This window comes from Ambystoma mexicanum, chromosome 5p, assembly GCF_040938575.1.
Source record: "Ambystoma mexicanum isolate Mex_15411 chromosome 5p, UKY_AmexF1_1, whole genome shotgun sequence".
Taxonomy (NCBI): Eukaryota; Metazoa; Chordata; class Amphibia; order Caudata; family Ambystomatidae; genus Ambystoma; species Ambystoma mexicanum.
Window position 1 is genome coordinate 278,400,415 of NC_090930.1, and position 18,886 is coordinate 278,419,300.

General features: G+C 44.1%; 1 protein-coding gene across 1 annotated transcript in view; it reads right to left on the reverse strand.

The window, feature by feature from the left end:
* The window catches only part of LOC138480909 (uncharacterized), an 829,951-nt gene that overhangs the window by 721,730 nt on the left and 89,335 nt on the right, over positions 1-18,886 (reverse strand). The window contains exons 2-4 of the mRNA XM_069612710.1: positions 18,745-18,865; positions 9,660-9,882; positions 9,431-9,573 (exon numbers count right to left, since the gene is read on the reverse strand). Coding sequence (XP_069468811.1) covers positions 9,431-9,573; positions 9,660-9,882; positions 18,745-18,865 — 487 coding nt within the window. The remainder of the gene's footprint in view (positions 1-9,430; positions 9,574-9,659; positions 9,883-18,744; positions 18,866-18,886) is intronic.

Consider the following 18,886-nt stretch of genomic DNA (forward strand, 5'->3'; position numbering starts at 1 on the left):
AGAAGAAAACCATTTTCACTTTCAAAAGACGCCAAGTAATTTAAATTACAATTGACAGAAACAATGCTCTTTGTCAGACCTCGCAGAAAAGTTCAATCCGGAAGCTTGGACAATTACGATTGAAACAAGCAGTGGTAAAGCTAGAAGACCAAAGATAAATGGAATCTGCCGATCGGTGCCCGGAACACGCGTGGTTTCCAACATCTTACACAGGGCCTGCCATCATCACTGGCTTGTGCTGACATTCTATGTCTACAACTTTAGTTAGTAGAAGTTCCACTCATGGCTGGATTTGTAACTTACCATAATAAAGCCCTGAAAGGGATGGTAGGAAGGCCATCTGCAGGTCTGAGCATCTTTGTGAAAAGCTCACCAAATTTAGATGTTGGGAAGACAATTTAACCAAACCCTTTAATTCATATTTTGATAATAAAAATTGGGGATTGCGCTAAGATGAACTCTCACAAACATCTTGCATTGTTCAATCTATAATGGAAACCCAGCAGCACTGCTTGTATTGATTTTCTGGAAATTGTTACTACCAGATCAAAAACACCTATGCAAGTTATCAAGAACTAATATTCATCCTTTGTGGAGACATGAATATAGACTGTTTGGCATATGAGAAAGAAAAAAAGCGATCAGCTATATCAGGAAATTCTAAAAAGAAGGTTCAGCTGAAACAATGAACAGAGGCAATGGACATGAGACACGTCCATATGCTAAATTAAATGGCAATATACAAGGAGACATTTCTTGTGCTAAAACCTGGGAAAACGGTGCACTTGAGGCCACATTAGATTCCTTCATTGTCTCTACTAATTTGCTAGACCAAGTAAAATCTTTGAGAGCTTTGCCAACAGCGACCATGAGCCAATCACTCTTACATGCGTAATGTAAAATAAGAGAGAGGCAGAAATTTGGCTGCATCAGATCAAAGCAGATTCCACTCTCACTCGAGTGCGATTAGACTTGAAATATCCCAAAAAAATTCTGAGAAATTACACACAAGTGCTAGCTGCTATCAACAATCCAAGCAAAAAAGGCGCCAAACAGGTTCCCACTGTGGAACACTGTTTTGACGAATCATTGATTGAGCAAAAGCATATGATGCGCAAAAAGGCGAGAGAACTTCGTCATGCCCCACTAATAGTAAGAAGCGAACTAATTAGGAAAAGGAGGAAGAAATACCGACACTGGGTATGAGCTCATAACTTCACAATGCTCCAGAATGATAAGGAAAAAATGATGAAAGCAATGGGAGAAAATAACAACAGAAATGTTTGGCAATTACTGAATGGGAGAAAATCAGATTCCTGCAAGTCTATATCAAACATCATTCCAGAACAGACTTGGGCACTACATTTTATAACCTTATACAGTTATCATCCTGGGAAATTACCAGCGCAAATCCCAATGAACACTTCATCATGGAACCTTCATTTTGATGCAGACGAAATTCTTGCAATCATAAAACATGTGAGTTAATCTACAGCCCCGAGCCCTGATGGGTTGACAAATGCAATTCTAGTAGCTGCCCCTGAAGAATGGGCCAAATTCAGCCTTACACTATTCCAAAGGATCGCCTTAGAAGGCTATGTGCCGGGTTCTTGGGAAAAAAAGCACCATCATCCCTATGTTCAAAAAGGGAGAGCGCATGAACCCCCGCCAGTTACAGGCCAATTGCCCTGTTGGACGTTCTAGGAAAGATCTTTGCGTCTGTGCTCCAAAAACGCTTAACTGAGTGGGCTCTAAGATAACAGACAAACTGGTTTTGTCAAAAGTGTAGGGTGTAACTTGAACCTTCTCCTGCTGAACTTACTGAAAGTGAAGACCCTGGAAGAGGATTTCAAAATCTATATGGAATGCATCAATTGTGAATGTGCATTTGACAGCATTGAAAGGGAACGACTCTGGTCAAAGATGATAATGGCCAGATGCCCGCATCATCTCTTAAATGCAACAAAAGCCCTATACACCGGCACATCAGTGCACATCAGACTTAATCATGAAGGCCTATTGACTAAATCTAGCAAAATTACGAAGGGCCTAAAGCAAGGATGCCCTCTTGCAGCCATCTTGTTCAACTTTTTCATTGCAGATATACGGCATATCATAGATCCTACGCCCTCCTGCTCACCAAAACGAAACAATCAAATGATTGGGTGGATGTTTTATGCAGATTATTTGATGAGTCTGGATAGAACTCCCCATGGGCTACAACAAAAACTAGAAATTATTTATAAATATTTTGACCTAAATGACCTATGCATTAAACCCAAAAAATCAGAAGTATTAATGTGGAAAAAAAAAGCTCACAGAAATCCAAAAACCTTATCTGGTTGCTAAATAATCATCGCCTACACTCAGTCCCCACCATCAAGTATCTTGGCATCATGATCAGTTCAAATGCAAATGAGGTTCCATGGAAAGAATACTTGGACAGGAAAGTAATCTAACTATCTGCACAAGCAAAGCTTATACGGCACAAATATGGAAAGTTCTCACTCCTCCCTATTGTATGCTTTTACAATCAAAAAGTCATTCCCACTTCAACATAGAGAGCAGAATCTTATCTTAGCCTCCCTTGGGACACATGGGACTGACTAGAAGGGAAATTCTGGCAGACGGTCTTGCACTTGCCGAACGTAGTCCCTGTAGCTGTCATTCGTCACATGGTTGGGTTGCTTTCCTTTTATGCAAGAGTGAGATGGTATGAAACACTTGTGTATAGGCGTGTTATAAATGCCATATCATATCATATTATACCCTACAACTCTTTAACAAAATCAAACTCCCCTGCCTTCCACAATTTGCACTTTTGGTGCTTGAATCTGGAAGCTTCTCTAAATGGACTCTAGATTTATGGTCGAGAAGATGTCTCGACATTCTAACTGATCTGGGAACTTCAAAAGAGACTTTGACCAATAATCCCTCGCATGTGAAGAAAGTTATTTGGACACACGACTGGCAAGAGAAAGAAACAAAAAAAGCACAGTCAAAGACTCATACACTCATGAAGACCTTGACAGCCTCTTATAATCGAATTCTGGCTTACTTGACAAAGTTTCCAAGTGTTAAACATCGAAATCTGTTCATGAGATTTCGGCGAAACATTCTTCATAACAATACTACACTCCATATATATGGTCTGGATCTGCATTCTAAATGCACAGGAGGAGTTGTTAAAACATTTGATCTTTGTTGTCAAAAGCTTCGAAGCTTAAGAACCTTGTACCTAAATTGCCAACTATTGGCACAATTTGGTCTAGACGCGGAAGCCTGGTGGGAGGCTCTTTATGCAGGCCAGATGCCCAGATCATCTTATGCGTTAACCACATTTTTAGAAATTGTTTTGGCGAGATTGTTGATTGCATAAATTAAGTTGGAATGCATTTTGTTAAGTTTTGTTAAATAGTAAAAGTTTGTAAGAAATTGAAAACCTTAATCAAAATAAATTTGAAAAAGTGGTGAGGAGATTAGGAGATTATTAAAGAGCCTTTCTTTGACCAGACCTAAGTCCCACAAAGGTGCTCCTCCTTAGTATCCCTTTACTAATTCAGTCTCTTCAAGAGCCATTGATACTAGATGTTTGATATTGAAAGCTGCACTTGTTATTGCCATAACTTAAGCATGCACATTGGGGGAAATCAGGACTCTTCATTGTAGACATACCTACCTTAGGGTGCAGCGGGAGGCATTGGTACAGGTATGTTATTCAGGGTTTACACAAACATAAACAGAAACATTGCTTCACACCTGTACTTGTTCTTGAACTCCCATGGGATTAAATACAAGCCATGGTGGAATCCAAAGTCGACATGACCCTGGCTAAAAGCCCCCCATGCCAACCTCCTGATGGGGGTGAGACTAGCTTGTGAGAACAGTAGGAGGATTTAAGGGGAGCCTTCTACTTCTGTCGATGCAAATATTAAGCAGCTAACAGCTCTTCCTCAAACAGGTCTTCTAATACTCCCTGAACACTTGAGGCATTAAACATAAAACCTGAGTCCCTAGGTTCTTCACTACGCTGTATCCTTTCAAACTCGGGGAGACTAGCTATCCATAAAGCCACAATTAAAATTGACTCGCTCCATATTGAGGGTGAAACACAAGCAATGCAGCACCCACAGACCTATTGGATAGAAAAGTAGAAATGGTCTAAAGCATCCCTATGCTTCCACAAATGTTGCAATAAGGGCCTCTACCTGTACCCATATGTCACAGGGAGCCTGATAAGTGGTTTTTCAGCTTTATGGAAAGTAACGGAAGATGGTACTGATTTTTCTGAAATAAAATAATGGTAAAACAGGTTCAGCTGTTGTCAGACCTTTTGTCTTTGATACTTTAAAATTGGTTGGCTTGTCATGATCTTCTACAGAAGGGGCAAGGCATCGGGTCTGGCTAAGATTCCCAATGGTGGCTGCAGCCCAGAAGGCAACTATTTTAAGGTAGCCATTTTTAGGACAAAAGTTGTTTGGGCCTAAACTCAGCAAAAATGATGAAACAAGCCTAGGATGTCAGTAAGGTCTGTCTCTTCCAGTTTGGCACAGAATGCAGTGCAGTGCAGTTGGAAGACTCACGCTAGATTCACTCAATCCTCTTTCATACAAAGACCTGAGAGGGTCTGCAGCAGGGCTAGAGAGGCTGCCAACTTTCAGGCTTCTAGAACTTCCAACATTCCCAAACCACAGCCTCCATCCTGGCTATGGGAGGTGCCACTCTAGCCACAAGATCCAGATTTGGAGCAGATTAAGGGGATTCTTCAGCCAATGGGGTGCCTCCAATTCTGATCAATGGGCGCTGGACATTGTACAGAAGGACTAGAAGATTGAATTCTTCAGGAAACACTGCTACCAACACTAAGGTGTATTCCAATGTCAGCTAGTCAAAGGTATGCCATTAGCTCAGGGAGTGGAAAACATGCTGAAAAGGGTGTGATAACGAGAGTCCCCCCAACAAACGGAACATCAGGTGCTAATTGATTTCATTCCTGGTACCAAAAACATCAGGAGAATTCCAACCTCTCCTGGATTTAAAGGATCTTAGATTTTACATTTACCACACCACCTTTCGGATGGAGTCAGGGCAGTCCATTTACAGTGTCCAAAGGTTAGGGAAGTTAAGGACCGCTATTAATTTGAAATACATCTACTTTCACATCCGTATTTCTGACAAGCACCAGCAATTCATCTGGTTTTGTGTAGGCAGTGACCATTTTCAGTGTGTGGCCCTATCCTCTGGATTCAAAACAGCGCACAGGATCTTCGCATAGGTTCTTGTTCCTCTAGTGGGACTCCTGCATGAGGTAGGGATTGCAGTTCATCCCGACATCAATGATTGGTTGATTAATTCTCCTTCAGCATCCTAGACAAAGGCAGACATTAGGACTGTGTGTGCCCTACTGAAAGCCCATGGGTGGGTGATCAAGTATGAGATTCCAAGGATCACTCTGACTGAGTGTCTTAAGTTCATTTGGGTTATCTTCAACACCATGCAGAACAGGCTTTTTCTTCCTCGTCGTCAGACTCAGGAGATGAGGAGTTAAGTGCCTACTCTTCTGTCTGCTCAATGTCCAACGACTCGTCAGAGGTTGCTGGTTGAGCAGAATTCTGCAGCCTGTGTATCAACAGTGCCATGGGCCAGGCTCTACTTCAAACACTTTGTGCGCTATCCTCTGCAAATGTGGGATCCCTGGGGTGGTTTCAATACAAGACTATGGGCACAATGTTGGAGGAGGTTGCACAGTCTCTGCAATGGTGGATGACTAAGGAGAGTGTTTCAACAGTTTGTTTCATCCAACCTTCAGGACAAGTGACCATAATAACGGATGCAAGTTTACTGATTTAGGGTGCTGCCTTAGGCCACAACAGGCCAGCAGCAGAGGCCTCCAACCCTTCCAACTGGAGAAGTTAGAGGCTATAGGCCATGCTGTTCAGGATTTGATCTTCTGCTTCTCCAGAAAGGAGTGCATATCTGCACAGACATTCTAGTGGCAAAGTGCTACATTAACCGACAGGGTGCGATATTGTGCAAATCTCTGATGGACCTGGCCCAGTCGTCCTGTTCATGGCCTGAGGTCTTACCTTACTGATGTCATTGTACATTGTGGGGGCGGACAATCTTCAGGCAAATTCTCTCAGTAGATTTTTCCAATCTTCACAGGAGTTCACTCCTGAGCCCTGAGTGTGCCTCCAGATTTGCAGTCGATGGCAGCCTCCATGTAGGGAAATGATGACCTCAGAGGTCAACTCTCACTTGCAAAGGTTCTGCTCCGGCCTCAGGGAGCCTTCTGCTTGGGGGGGTGGGATGCTTTATCGATTCCTTGGTCGGAGACATTCTTGCACCTTTTTCTCCCCGCTTCCCCCAATCCCTCAGGTCCTTTCCAAAGTGAACAGAGAAGGGGCTCGGGTTTTGTTGATGTTTACCCTGTGAAAGAGGAGTACATGGATTCCGTTTCTTCAGGGACTCCATGGGTTTTTGCAACAACTATGTCTCCTCTGCTGAGTTAGCCCAGCCTGCATCATAGCACTCTCGGAAGATTGCATCTGTCAGTTTGGAAACTGAAAAGCAGGTATTGATTGCTAACAGCATTTCGCCAGAGGAAGCAGGTCTCGCACTGGGAGCCTGCAAGCTGTCTACCTTTAAGGTTTATGACAGTCATTGGACCTCTTTTTCAAAATGGTGTGAGCATTGTCATCTGTCCTCCTCTATCTTAGGAACCTTTGCAAATTCTTGATTTTTTTTTGTTGGGTTTGGCTTGAGGTTGGCTGTGCCATCCTTGAGAGCCCAGCTTGCTGCAATCAGGGTGGTGAGAGAACCCTGGGGAGGTATTGCTTAAGTGAAATCTTATGCCTCCAAGCTGTTTTTAAACCCTGTGATGGACTGTGTGCCAGTGCACCCTAGTCTTCCTCCTTGGGATCTCCCATCAGTGGTGTGAAGCCTTTCAGGTTGCTCCTTTCAAGACTCCGCAAGAAGTAGCTCTTAAAATGATTACCTTAATGGTTGTGTTTCTACTGCATCAATACAATTTGTTTTTCCATCCTTTTGCAATACTGATTCTACATCTTCTAGATGTGGGGTGGGTAGTCTAAACATACCTTGAAAGGTCTGCTGTTTTTCGCTCCAGCAACACTTTGTTGCTATCTTTAGGTCTAGGTCACAAAGGGAATAAGCCTTCAGCTGCCACTATTAGTCGTTGGATTAGAGAGGGTATCTCTTTGGTCTACGGACTTTAGGGTGGTCCCTTTGGCCTGGTATATTCTAGGTTGATTCACTAGACGAGTGGCTGCTTCTTGGGCAGAACTGAAAGGGGTGTCTCTGAAAGAAATTTGTTGAGTTACTAATTGGATATCTCCTTCAACGTTTGTCTGTCACTATATGTTGTTTGTCAGAGAAGCATCTGTTGGTTCTTTCTGTACAGCTGTTCTGAGTTGCGCTGACTCTTAAGTTGAATGACCTCAAGTGTTGTTTTTGGTTTTGCATTTCATGTGGTGCTTGAGTGATCTTAGTTCAATGTTCTGCTACCTCATTGGTATCGGACTGGGACCAGTAAGACGGGACGAGGAGTAACGCCTTGATTACTTAGAGATCATCTTGATTACTCAAAGTCCAAATCTTCTTCATCCTGACTCGACTAGGATTCAGGCTTATTATGTTCAGGAAGGGATGTGGTCGATGGGGACTATATGTTTCAGCCCCTTAAGAGGCAGGACTTAGTAGATAAACAAGGGAAGAAACACACTTGCTTGGGAATGGTTTTGCCCGGGGCCTGTTGCCCTCACTGGTATAGAACCGGGACGAGGAAGACTTGGAGTAATGAAGATTATCTGCAATAATCAAGACTCTCGTCACAACTTAAACAGTTTTAGTCACTTCTACAAAATGCCTGCCACTATTAAATAACTTTCACAATAATACACCTGCTCTGCCTCACTGCTAGACAACAGGACTGCACTAATACATACATAAAGATCTCTGGCATAGCGCTAAACCCCCCTCCACCCATACCTATATACAAGAAACCTAAAAACAAATTCAAACAACCACAAAACTCCACCCTTCCTGACCCACGCCAAGCCCTTCCTTAATTGCCTACTTCACCCACATGCCTCACCCACCCGGAGGGCCTTATGGTCAGTCCTGCTAATCGGGTCCTTTGCATTAATTTTGCCATTGCTTTGAGCGCACACTTTCTGATGAGCAACTACTGCTGATTGCTAATTTAGTTTTTTAAAATACCGTACTTTGTACTATCATTTTGGGGGGGGGATTTCGGCTGTGCTGGCTAGCAATTTGAGTGTTGTATATGATGCTATCCATAAACGGATTGTCAGATTGGGTGTTTCTATGGTCAGAGGGGTTATGCTCTGTTGTGACATTTGTATTTGTATTTTGTATTTTATTGAATTTATATAGCCCTTTAATCCAAAGTGCTTTACATGAGAACAAGGAAAAATACAACAAGCATAAGATGGCAATTGAATCACAACTCGAAAACAGTATAAGGAACAATTTACAATAATGCTGAGGTGAGGAGGGAGTAGGGAGAGGCAGATGTGTGCAAGGGAATGGTAGGTATTAGTGGAGGTAAGAGCGGTAGTAAGAGGGAAGGCAAGAAGGTGTGAGGAAGAAGAGAGGAAAGAGTAAGGCTAGATGAGAGCTGAGGGTGGGGAAGAAGGAGGTAGAGAGGATGGAGAGGGTAAAGAAAAGCAGGAGTAAGAGGTGAGGAATGAGGGGGAGGGAGAAGAAGAAGAGGAAATGAAGGGTGTTAGGGAGGGGAGTGAAAAAGATAAGATTTTTGAGAAGAGCGAAATGAAGGGTAGGAGGAAGAAGAGCAGATGTGGAGGGGGAGGCGGTTCCAGTGGAAGGGTGCGAGGAGTTGGAAAGAGTGGGACCGGGAGGGGGTGCAGAGTGGTGGAGGAGCAGAGAGTAGGAAAGGATTAGCATAGCGGAGAGAACGAGAAGGGGTATAGAAAGTTTGAAGGGAGGAGACGTAGGGGGAGTGAAAAGAGAGCCAACCTAGAGAGGTGAGAGAAGAGGAGATGGAATCAAGAGGTGAGAGAAGGCAGAGGGAGCAGATGGCAGAGTGGTAGACAGATTTGAGTGGGGTGAGATGAGAGGAGGGGAGTCCAAAGAGAAGCGAGGAACAGTAGAAGAGTCTGGAGAAGATGAGGGAGGTGATTAAGAGTTTAGTAGCGTGAAGAGTAAGGAGGGGTCGAATTTTACGAATGTTGTAGAGGTGAAAGCGACAAGACTTGGCAGCATGAGAAATGTGGTGAGCTAGAGAGAGGTGAGGGTCAATATGAAGACCAAGGTTACGGGCATAGGGAGAGAAGGAAAGCTGGGCTACAGGGGTTCTCTTTGCATGTTTTTGCCGATATATATTGGGAATGAAATTATCCTGTTTCGTATGTTTATCTGCACCTACCTTTCAATGCTAGGATCTCCGTCAGAAAAACGGTTGGAAGCTGTGACCCAGCCAGTGAAGGTGGTAGCAAAAAACTCACGAGCTCTCCAGCGTATGTCCTGAAGAAAGCTAGCTCTTCCTCTCTGGTTTGGGATAGCTTTTCCCTGTTCAAGGAAGATGAAAATGCAGTTTGCATAATTAAATGAAAAGAAACGGTCAATCTACAGAAGTGCTTGCTATGTGCCCTTACCTTGGTTGATCTTTGCTGTTCTTGCATTTTTGCAAGTGACGCGTCAAAATGTTCATAAGTCCGGTCAAGATCTCACTTTCGTTAATATGAGGGGTCTTTCCCTTGATAGCTTCAACAGCTGAAAACAATTCCTCCTGCAGGGCTAGGTAGAGGGGTTGGTCCTTCACTGGCTCAGTGGCATCATACCACATCAAGATGAACTGATGATAAATGCAGTCGAACACTGGAAACAGAAACCAAACATTTCTTTTAAAAGAGATAGGACCCTGCATAAGGGCCTTACATAACGCTGTAAAGCGCTTAGTACCCTGTAATTACGTATACCGACAGGCACAGGCCAACTAAGAGTTTGCCAGTGGGGTGGAGGAATTAACCCCAACTAAGAGCTGGAGGTCATTCCTCCACCCTACCGGCAACAATTGCATGTATTACAGACTGTCAACCGGGCACTCGGAAAGCGGTGGTAATACCGAGTGCCAGTAAAAGTATTACCATTTGCCAAGGTCATAATGAGCCCCAGAACTCCAGTAAGGCCTTTTGGCCTGGGATACATATTATTGTCAGCAGGATATGATAGGAAAAACAAATTATCATTAGTGACTCCTACAGCCCTGTATCAGGGGTGTTCCCTGCATCATCAAGACCGCAGGTGGTGCAGTTCTACCCAGCACTCACCAAACAAAATCCACATATTTGATGAGAACTATAATCTGGGTTTATCGGCCATAGAGGTATTCAACAAGCACAATGTTCTAGGTTTTCCTGATTTGCAGTAAGGTACAGCCTAAACTAGTAGTTAGTTTTCCGACTTTGGCAACTTGTGAAATCATCTAACCTTCCCCACTTGAAAGAAACTCTGATTCTTGGCAATTCACTGTACCTCCCTATGGGCCTGATTCACAGAAGCGTTTTATAATGGCAGAATCGCATAGGAAAATGTTCTGTGAATCAGTCCCTAAGTCTCAGTACCTGCACTTTCAAACCTTTTTGGGGCACTTTTAAACCTTTTTAGAGTGCTTATTGACTGGTGGACATCCGAATTATGTGAGAAAAAAGAAATACAATCTAGACCTTCTGTTCGGAAGTGAAATTGCTGTACCTTTGAAGTCAGCTCATGCCCATTCATTTCATTCGGGCTTTCATTTATTCATTCTCTTAGGGCCAATTCCAAGCACTGAGCATGAAATAACAGTGCAGCTATGGAAGCCAAGTACTGGATGCACAACTTGCACGCTTGACACTAACTGTTGGCAGATCCTGGATCAGATCATCGACATTGTTGCACATGATAGGGGCTAGTGGAAAAGGGACTGAGGGTTTTGGATGCAAATAATTTTTTTCTGTGGGGGCCTTTGTGACTTCTGGTAGGAATATTGCCGGTTTCCCCAGATAGTGTCAGAATGCAACAGAGAAGGTGGAACAGGGGTGCTTGCCCCTTGTTTTATTTATTTATTTAACGGTGCAGATTTATTAAGCGTGAATCTAGCACACAGGGCATCAGGGGACTGTACAAGAAGTTTAGAGTTATACATACATCAAAGCGGGGATGTATACGAACATGGTTATGCAGAGTTAAACATACATACATATGGGCATGTGCAGTGGCATCTACGTACATCAATTGGGTGTTCATATTTGCATACATAAATCATGCAAATATGTAAATTACAGCCATAGTAGTGTCGAAAGTTGGAGTCAATGGAAACAGTAAAGTAAGAGTATTAGACATCATATAAAATGGGGTAGTGGGTTTTTCGGGTTATTAAATGAGGGGGGTGTCTATGGTGTCCATGAGGTTGTGGCATAAATAACGAAAGACATGGTGGTTAGGGGGGAAGCATCATAGCAGGAGAAAGTGGATGTAGTTGGCGAGAGGGGAAGGTGGGTTGGGCGATTTATTTATTTATTTTATTTTATATTTTTGTAACGCACTACTCGCCCAGAGGCCTCAGAGCGCACAAATCAAACAGACAGGACACACAAGATAGCAATTAAACAGGCGGATAAAGATCTAAACCAGGCAGAGGTTAATCTAGATTGCAATTAAAGAGGAGAGTCTTGACACCCTTCTTAAAGCCTGAAAGGGAATTAGCCGACCTAAGATCAGGTGGAAGCTTTTTCCAGGAGGAGGGGGCCTGAATGTTAAACGTAGTACCTCAGAAGCTCGTAAGCTTAAACCTTGGTTGGACCAAATTTAGAGGGTTGTAGAAACGTGATGCCTGGGTGGTAGGGTGGTAAGGCGATCTGTCAGGTATTGTGGAGCCTCGCCATTACGACACTTGTAAGTAAGAGAGATTAGCTTGTGAGTGACGCACTGTTTAATCGGGAGCCAGTGACGCCCTCTCCTGTCCTCTGGAACATGGTCTCTCCTAGACAGGCGTAACACAGCTCTAACTGTACCGTTATGTGAAACTTGGAGTGCCTGAAAATAGGCCTTTGATGTACCCAACAACATGCTGTTGCAATAGTCAAGGCGCGAGTTAATCAGAGCTGTGTCTAGTAATGATCTGTTTTTTAGCGAAATGTAGGGACGAATGTAATTCAATAGTTTGGTAAACATGTACAGGAGGCGCTAACATGCGTGACATGGGATTTCATAGAAAACTCGGCATCGAAAATTATGCCCAGTGTCTTTACATTCGTAACAACTTTGATTTTGTTCCCTGCTATTAGGAAACTTTCATAGTCAGAGCCCAATTTTGTAATCCTATATCCTGATGCTATGATTAAAAGTACTGTTTTTTCGGCATTCAATGCCAGGGAACTGATGACCAATCACTTTTGAATATACTCATCAATTAGATTAATAGCATCCGAGTCCAATTCAAACACAGCCAGGGTGTCACCAGCACAACCTGTAGAATGGACTAAAAGGAGGGTGAGAAAAGGCATGATGTAAATATTAAACAGAGTGGGAACAATACATGATCCCTGTGGAACCCCAGGAGGTAACAAGTGCGGAATCGGAGCTGGCATTGTCCAGGGCTACTCTCGCGCTCCGGGGACCAAGAAAAGATGAAATCGATTGGGAAGCCGTGTTAGACCAATGTGCCTATTTGCCTAGCCTAGCAACTAACAAAGAGTGATCCACTAGGTTGAACGCAGCAGATGGATCAAGCAGCATAAGGAGAAATGGCTTGCCTTTCTCAACAATGCTGGCAATGTTGGATTTCAAATCCAGTAATGCGGTCTCTGTACCGTGCCTGGATCTGAAGCCTGACTGTCTTATATTAAGTAGATTGTTGCTCTCTATGAACTACTGAAGTTGAGTGTAAGCGACACGATCCAAGATTTTAAGTAAAACTGGAACATTGGTAATAGGTTGGTTGTGTTTCGCTATATTGGGATCGAGATGACGCTTTTTCAGGAGGGGAGTGGTCCATGACTCCTTTTTTTTAAACATCTTTTTTATTCAACATTTTCATATTATTTTACATTTTCATATACACATAATCGCAAATCATGATAGAAGGTTGACGATAACATTATAAGATCTTTGGTCTAAAATCCATGCCTCCTTAAAAACCATGGGCACATTGGCTTCACCAAAAGAAACATTAACAAGTGTAGTCACCCAGGGAGCAAGAGTGTCCATACAGGCCTTAAAGATCCTAGAATTGCAGCTGTCCCACTAGACAGGTGGTGGGTTTCATACCTGCAAAGATTTTGCAAATTTGGCCCTCTGTACAGGATTTAACTCAAATATTGTTGTACGTGTTCTTTGTTAAGAAAGGGCGCTGAGGAGTCAGCAGGCCTGGATGGGCTTCTAGTCAGCTTGATGCATTGATTTTGTCGGGCTGCTGTGGATTGTTGATGATCAGCGATTTCATGATTGAACTCATCATGTATCGATTGGCACCAGAGTCTTTGCGTAGTGTTATTTCGGTGGAAAGTTTACCTCAAACTCTTTAAAGATTGTAAAAAGCTCACACGTGTTGGATTTTGCAGAAGAAGTTTTTTAATTAAAACTGTGTGATTTTACATCAATGATGGCTTTTTCAGATTATGTACCGATTGCTTGTAAAGGGAGAGGGGACAAGGAGAAGGGTTCTTCCGCCAATCCCTCTCAGCTTTACATTTATACATCATAGAGTAATAATTGGGTCATCAAACAGGCCCTCTTGCTGGATTTAGGTTAATTTGAATTGTTTAGGTGCAAGAGCTTCAATAATGTCATTAATAGTAAAAGTCAGATAACAAACGCAGGATCGTTTGAATTGGTACATGAATCTGCTGGAATGAGCTTGGCTAAATGCTGAGAAGATAGCAATTGAGGTGTAACCTTCTTCAGGTTCCTGACAGTTGCAAATTGTTTAAAGCTAGAATGAAGGATCAAGGAAGAAACTGGCAAAGGAAGAATACAATTCACCAATAAATGATCCAAACAGGGAGACTGGCTAATGCAAGTGTCCATTGCAGGTATGCAGTGTGTCAAACCCCCATCCAGAGTGTGTCCATCTCCGAGTAAGAGCCAGGAGTTTCTGAATAAATCCAATAGCCTGCAATACAAAAGGAGGGAGACTGCTTGTTTATTGAGGGGATCATTAGCCCAGAGATTGAAATCTCCAAGGACAATCCAAGGGTGGTTGCCTTATTGATATTATTAAGCAAATCAATCAGATAGAGTTTAAGAGAGAAGGGAAAGAGGACAGCATGAGAGGATTGGAGCTAAGAAGAGGGGGTAGAGTGTGTGGCGGCAGGAGCAGCTCAGCTGGGCAGATGATTTCTGCAAGCAGTTATGTGACAAGAGAGGAATACAGCATTGTAATAAGAGGAGAAGGCATGGTAGAAGAAATCCAGCAGTGAAGCCATCAGCATGTGGAGTGGGTGACTTCTAAGAAGGTAGGGCATTGCTGTAGGATGAGCGGATAGGGGAGAATAATGCTGGCAGTGAAGCCATCAACATGTGGAGTGGGGGCCTAACAATGTAATATGTCGGGCCATAGTAGTCTATGCAAGTAGCATGCTGAAGTGGAAAAGGTGGAGTGAAGGGAGCACAGAATAAGAATAAAATATGTGATGTCTAGTCCTGGGGAGTGCCCAAGGTAAGAAGCAGGAGAAGAAAATAATGTGCTATGCGTCTCTCAGGTAATTCGGATAGTTATGATGAAGAGACTGGTATCTGATACAAGCCTTCTGGAAGATGTAGTGAGATTGACGAGGGATCCAGTTGCAACGAACTCCCCTGCCTAACTTTGGGGGCCAGCAGTGGGGTGACCAATGTAGGCCCGATGCGACCCCAAGTTAGTGGGTGATGAACCTGAAAGCAGTATGGGGAGGATCCCCCAGAAGCAGAGAAACTCACTTAGTCATAGTTTCAGGCAGGGTTAGACTGGCATATAGGACAATGCCCGCAGTGCAAGCCCAACAAGTTAATGTGAGCAAGTTTTTGGGCTGAAGTGGGCAGAGAAACTCACTTAGTCATAGTTTCAGGCAGGGTTAGACTGGCATATAGGACAATGCCCGCAGTGCAAGCCCAACAAGTTAATGTGAGCAAGTTTTTGGGCTGAAGTGGGCCAGTTTGGGGAGTTACTTCACTGTCTATCTGTTAGTTTTGAGCAGTCTTACTGAACATATTTACTTTAAAATGGCTTTTACCTGCAACACATTTTATCAAAAGAACTCTCCCTTGGGTACAATTCAAATTATCACTAAAGGAACAATTTGTCATTTCGATTGTGACTGTTACTATCTCTGATACTGCATTTTCTTTTGGTTTCTTTGAGGCACATCGGATACAATGAGACTGGCCTACAGACTGCCCTACAGCTGAAACACCCATGCCAAGCGAGGTTGCAGAGCAGAGCTGAGGTGTGGAATGTTCGATGCCTCAGGCCCAAGCCCCTCCTGATAAGTACATAGTGACAATGCACTGGCTCAAATTCAAAGGCCAGAGGCTGCCAAAGGTTACCTCGCAGATATGGCACTGAAGGCCTTTCGCAACTGCAGGCTTCCTTCCCCCTGTTCTCCGAAATGTACCTTTCTGTTATTATGCGTGCTTATTGATACTGTTTCATGGGTGAAGAATGGATTTAGCCACTCAGTTTGTATATAAGGATGAGCCAGGCCTGGAGGGGCAGAGCAGTGAGCAGCCCTCCCATGCAATGGTGTGTTTGCATTACAGCCCATTTCTCTGCACTTCTGGTCTCCTGTGTATTATTTGGGGTGATTGCCTGGGGTAACTTAAGTCCCTGAGTCCCTGAGGTGTTGGGGCACACTGATAACGTGGGGTGCAGGACGAGCATGTAACAGTGCCCACTTTTTCATGCATGGCAGAGCCCATTTTATGCCTCAGTCCAACCCTGGTCTCAGGGCAGGGGACCATCACAAGTCACCAACTAGGAACAGGGTCCCTTTAAGAGGTAAAGCCCCTATACCTAGGAAGAGGATATCACATGGGATCCTGGAAATTAGGCTCTCTTTAACCCCAGGTACAGTGCTTTCGCCTCTACTGAAGGCGGTGACTGGCCATTTAAGGCAATCAAGGGGCAGTTGTCGCACTCTCAGCTCCCATTGTGCGGGTGCCTGTATGCCACCCAAAGGGAGAAACAGAGGGACCATATTTAAGAAGGGAAAGTCACCAGTCAACCAGCCATCCATCCATTGTTCAAAGTCTTCACTGTCACACAGCTAGGGGCAGATAGGCTAGGGGTGTCCATCCAGGGGGTAGGATTAGGATTTGACAATCAGAAAGATGCCACTACAAGAGAAGAGACTAGGCAGCTCGAAGTCTCACATTAGAATTCAGAGACATCTTCTTCAGTCCATCCCTACACTAGCTGCCTGATGAGACATACCCGTATTCTCTTTCCCTTGATAGAGACTCGCAGGCAGTACAAGGGTTTGGCATACAGAATAAGGACCGCCCCAGGGGAGGGATGAGTCTATCCCAAGTCCCACAGCAGGCCTGTAAACCATCCCAAGGGGCGGAGCCTAACACTCAATCCCAGAGAAGCAACAAGGCAGCTCTAGAAAAATTGCAGGTGCTCAGCCTGAGAGCAGAAGCAGTTGGAGTATGAGCTGGAGACAGCAACGAGAGGACAGGAGTTGTATTGGAGCAGGGACCAGGAGGCTGGAAGAGAGGTCCAGAAGGCTGGGCCACACAGGAGCCTGGGAGCCGTAGGAAAGACCCAGGAGACCAAACAGAGGGGCCAAGAGAACTGAGGCTATTGGTAAGGAGCGAGAGGGTTGTGATCAAAGATAGTAAAGGAGGAGAAGTGACTTGAGAGAGGGAAGTGCATAGAGGGCTAAAGAAGGAGCCAGAGATAGTTATCATTGTAAGAGATCATTGTTGAGAGGAGTGGTACTCTGAGAGGTAAAAAATGTGTCAGAGGCAGCTGTGTCTTGGAGAAGATCGGTGAGGACAGGGGTGGTGCCCAGAGATGTGGGGGTGTGACGGACAGTAGTAAGCTGGAGGAGATTAATGAGGAGAGGGGGTAAAAAAGGTAGAGACAATTGTGACTTGGAGAGGAGCACTGAGAAGATGGTAGGTGCCCAGAGGGGCATGGAAGATGGGAGGGATCAGAAAGGGCTGGGAAACATGGATTTCAATGACGCACATGCCCAAAAGGGTGACGAAGTTGGGCAAGACAGTAGTCATTTAGAGATTTGGCACTAAGAAAATGAAGTTGTCCCGAAGTTCTAAGAAGGCAAGGTAGAGAGTAGAGTGTGGAAGGAAAAATACAGAGATGAGAGGTTGCTGTGAAGGGAAAGGGAACAAGGAGTTGGTGCATGATCGGAAAAGGGAACTTGAGGCGTGAAGTGCAGGAGGAAGATCAGGATAACAGGAGGATAATTTCGTGCAGGAATTAAGATTAGAGATGGAGGAGTGTGAAGCTCGTGTGTGAATACAGTTCCAAGAGGTGACTAGGAAGCACACTGAAAGTGTTGGAATACTTAGCCACCCTCTTGTCCTACTTCACAGCATGGGTCTGCACTCAGGAATTTGGGACCTTCTATGCTCGCTCCCCAAACACCTCATTTCTGGCACCCGAGATTCATAGGCTTTCATGGAGGTAGGGCACCATGAGGTGCAGAAGCTAGAGGTCAATGGGGAAAAGAATGAGAGAACGATATCTCCCTGAATACCAGTATTGCTGAGAGCTATCAACACTCCCCTGGAAAAGCCACGTTCTAGATACTGGGAATCCAGAAACCTTGCTCAAAGATTCATTTACTGGAATATAATGAACTGTTGATCCAGGAAGGCAACCCTGACCCATACTAAGGCTGCAGGAAAGTGATTTAAAATGTTTAGTTGCCCTGAATATATAATTAAACATCCCCAGACCCAGTCTTATGTTTCAGTTGCACTTAATACCATCCCTGTATGTGATTCTGTTCAATAATGAAACACCTTGAACTTATGTTTACTGTTTTGTTCTAGTCATTGGCCCCCGTCACCTATGTGACACAGTGTGGGTTGGTTAGAACTGGCGTGATGTAGGCAACATTTCAGAAGATGAAGCGTGCAACTTCATGTTGATTCACCTTTAGCGAAGCCAATCATTTATTTGGGGGAGCAGTAAGGAGGGGTTCCTGGAGTCTTGTTTTGATAGGACTACTACTTGGACCACTGATGGACAGCCCTGTTCTGGAATGAAGTGCTTTATAGTCCTCAGAAGGTGGAGTGCCCTCCTGCGGTACTCACTGCGCCCCACCGCACTCCCCAGTTTCACTGCCAAAGGTAGCAAGGAAAGGAGGCATGTGGGCAAGGCTCACAGAGCACAGCCAGATGGACCGTTTGCAGGCCATGTGCACCTCCAGGCGAATGCATTGGGAGATGAGCCTGATGTGGATTAAGTGGACCATCAAATTAGCATTGGGAAACTTAAAAGAAGCATTCCCCGGTCTGGTTTACTAAATCTCTCTGCAGTACACATTCACATTATCAGATGATATCCATATAAAACACTCTTTGACAAGTGTTACGATTATTAGAGGCACTATATAACAAGGGCTGTGCTGTGCATGTGACGTGTGAATGGTAAATATGTTCACAATGTAGCTATCAGTGTTTTTTAGGTCAAACTCTAAATTGCAATTGCTAGTAAAACACCTATATGGAACAAGTATAATACTATACCCTTTTCCAGTGCTTCTTGGAATGATGCACTTTGACAAGCACCAGGGACATCGAGCTCATCGGTACCCCTTGCAGCGGTAACTCTTGCGGCAGTATTACTTCCAGCAACATCATGGGTGGCCTATTGGAAATAGAATACACA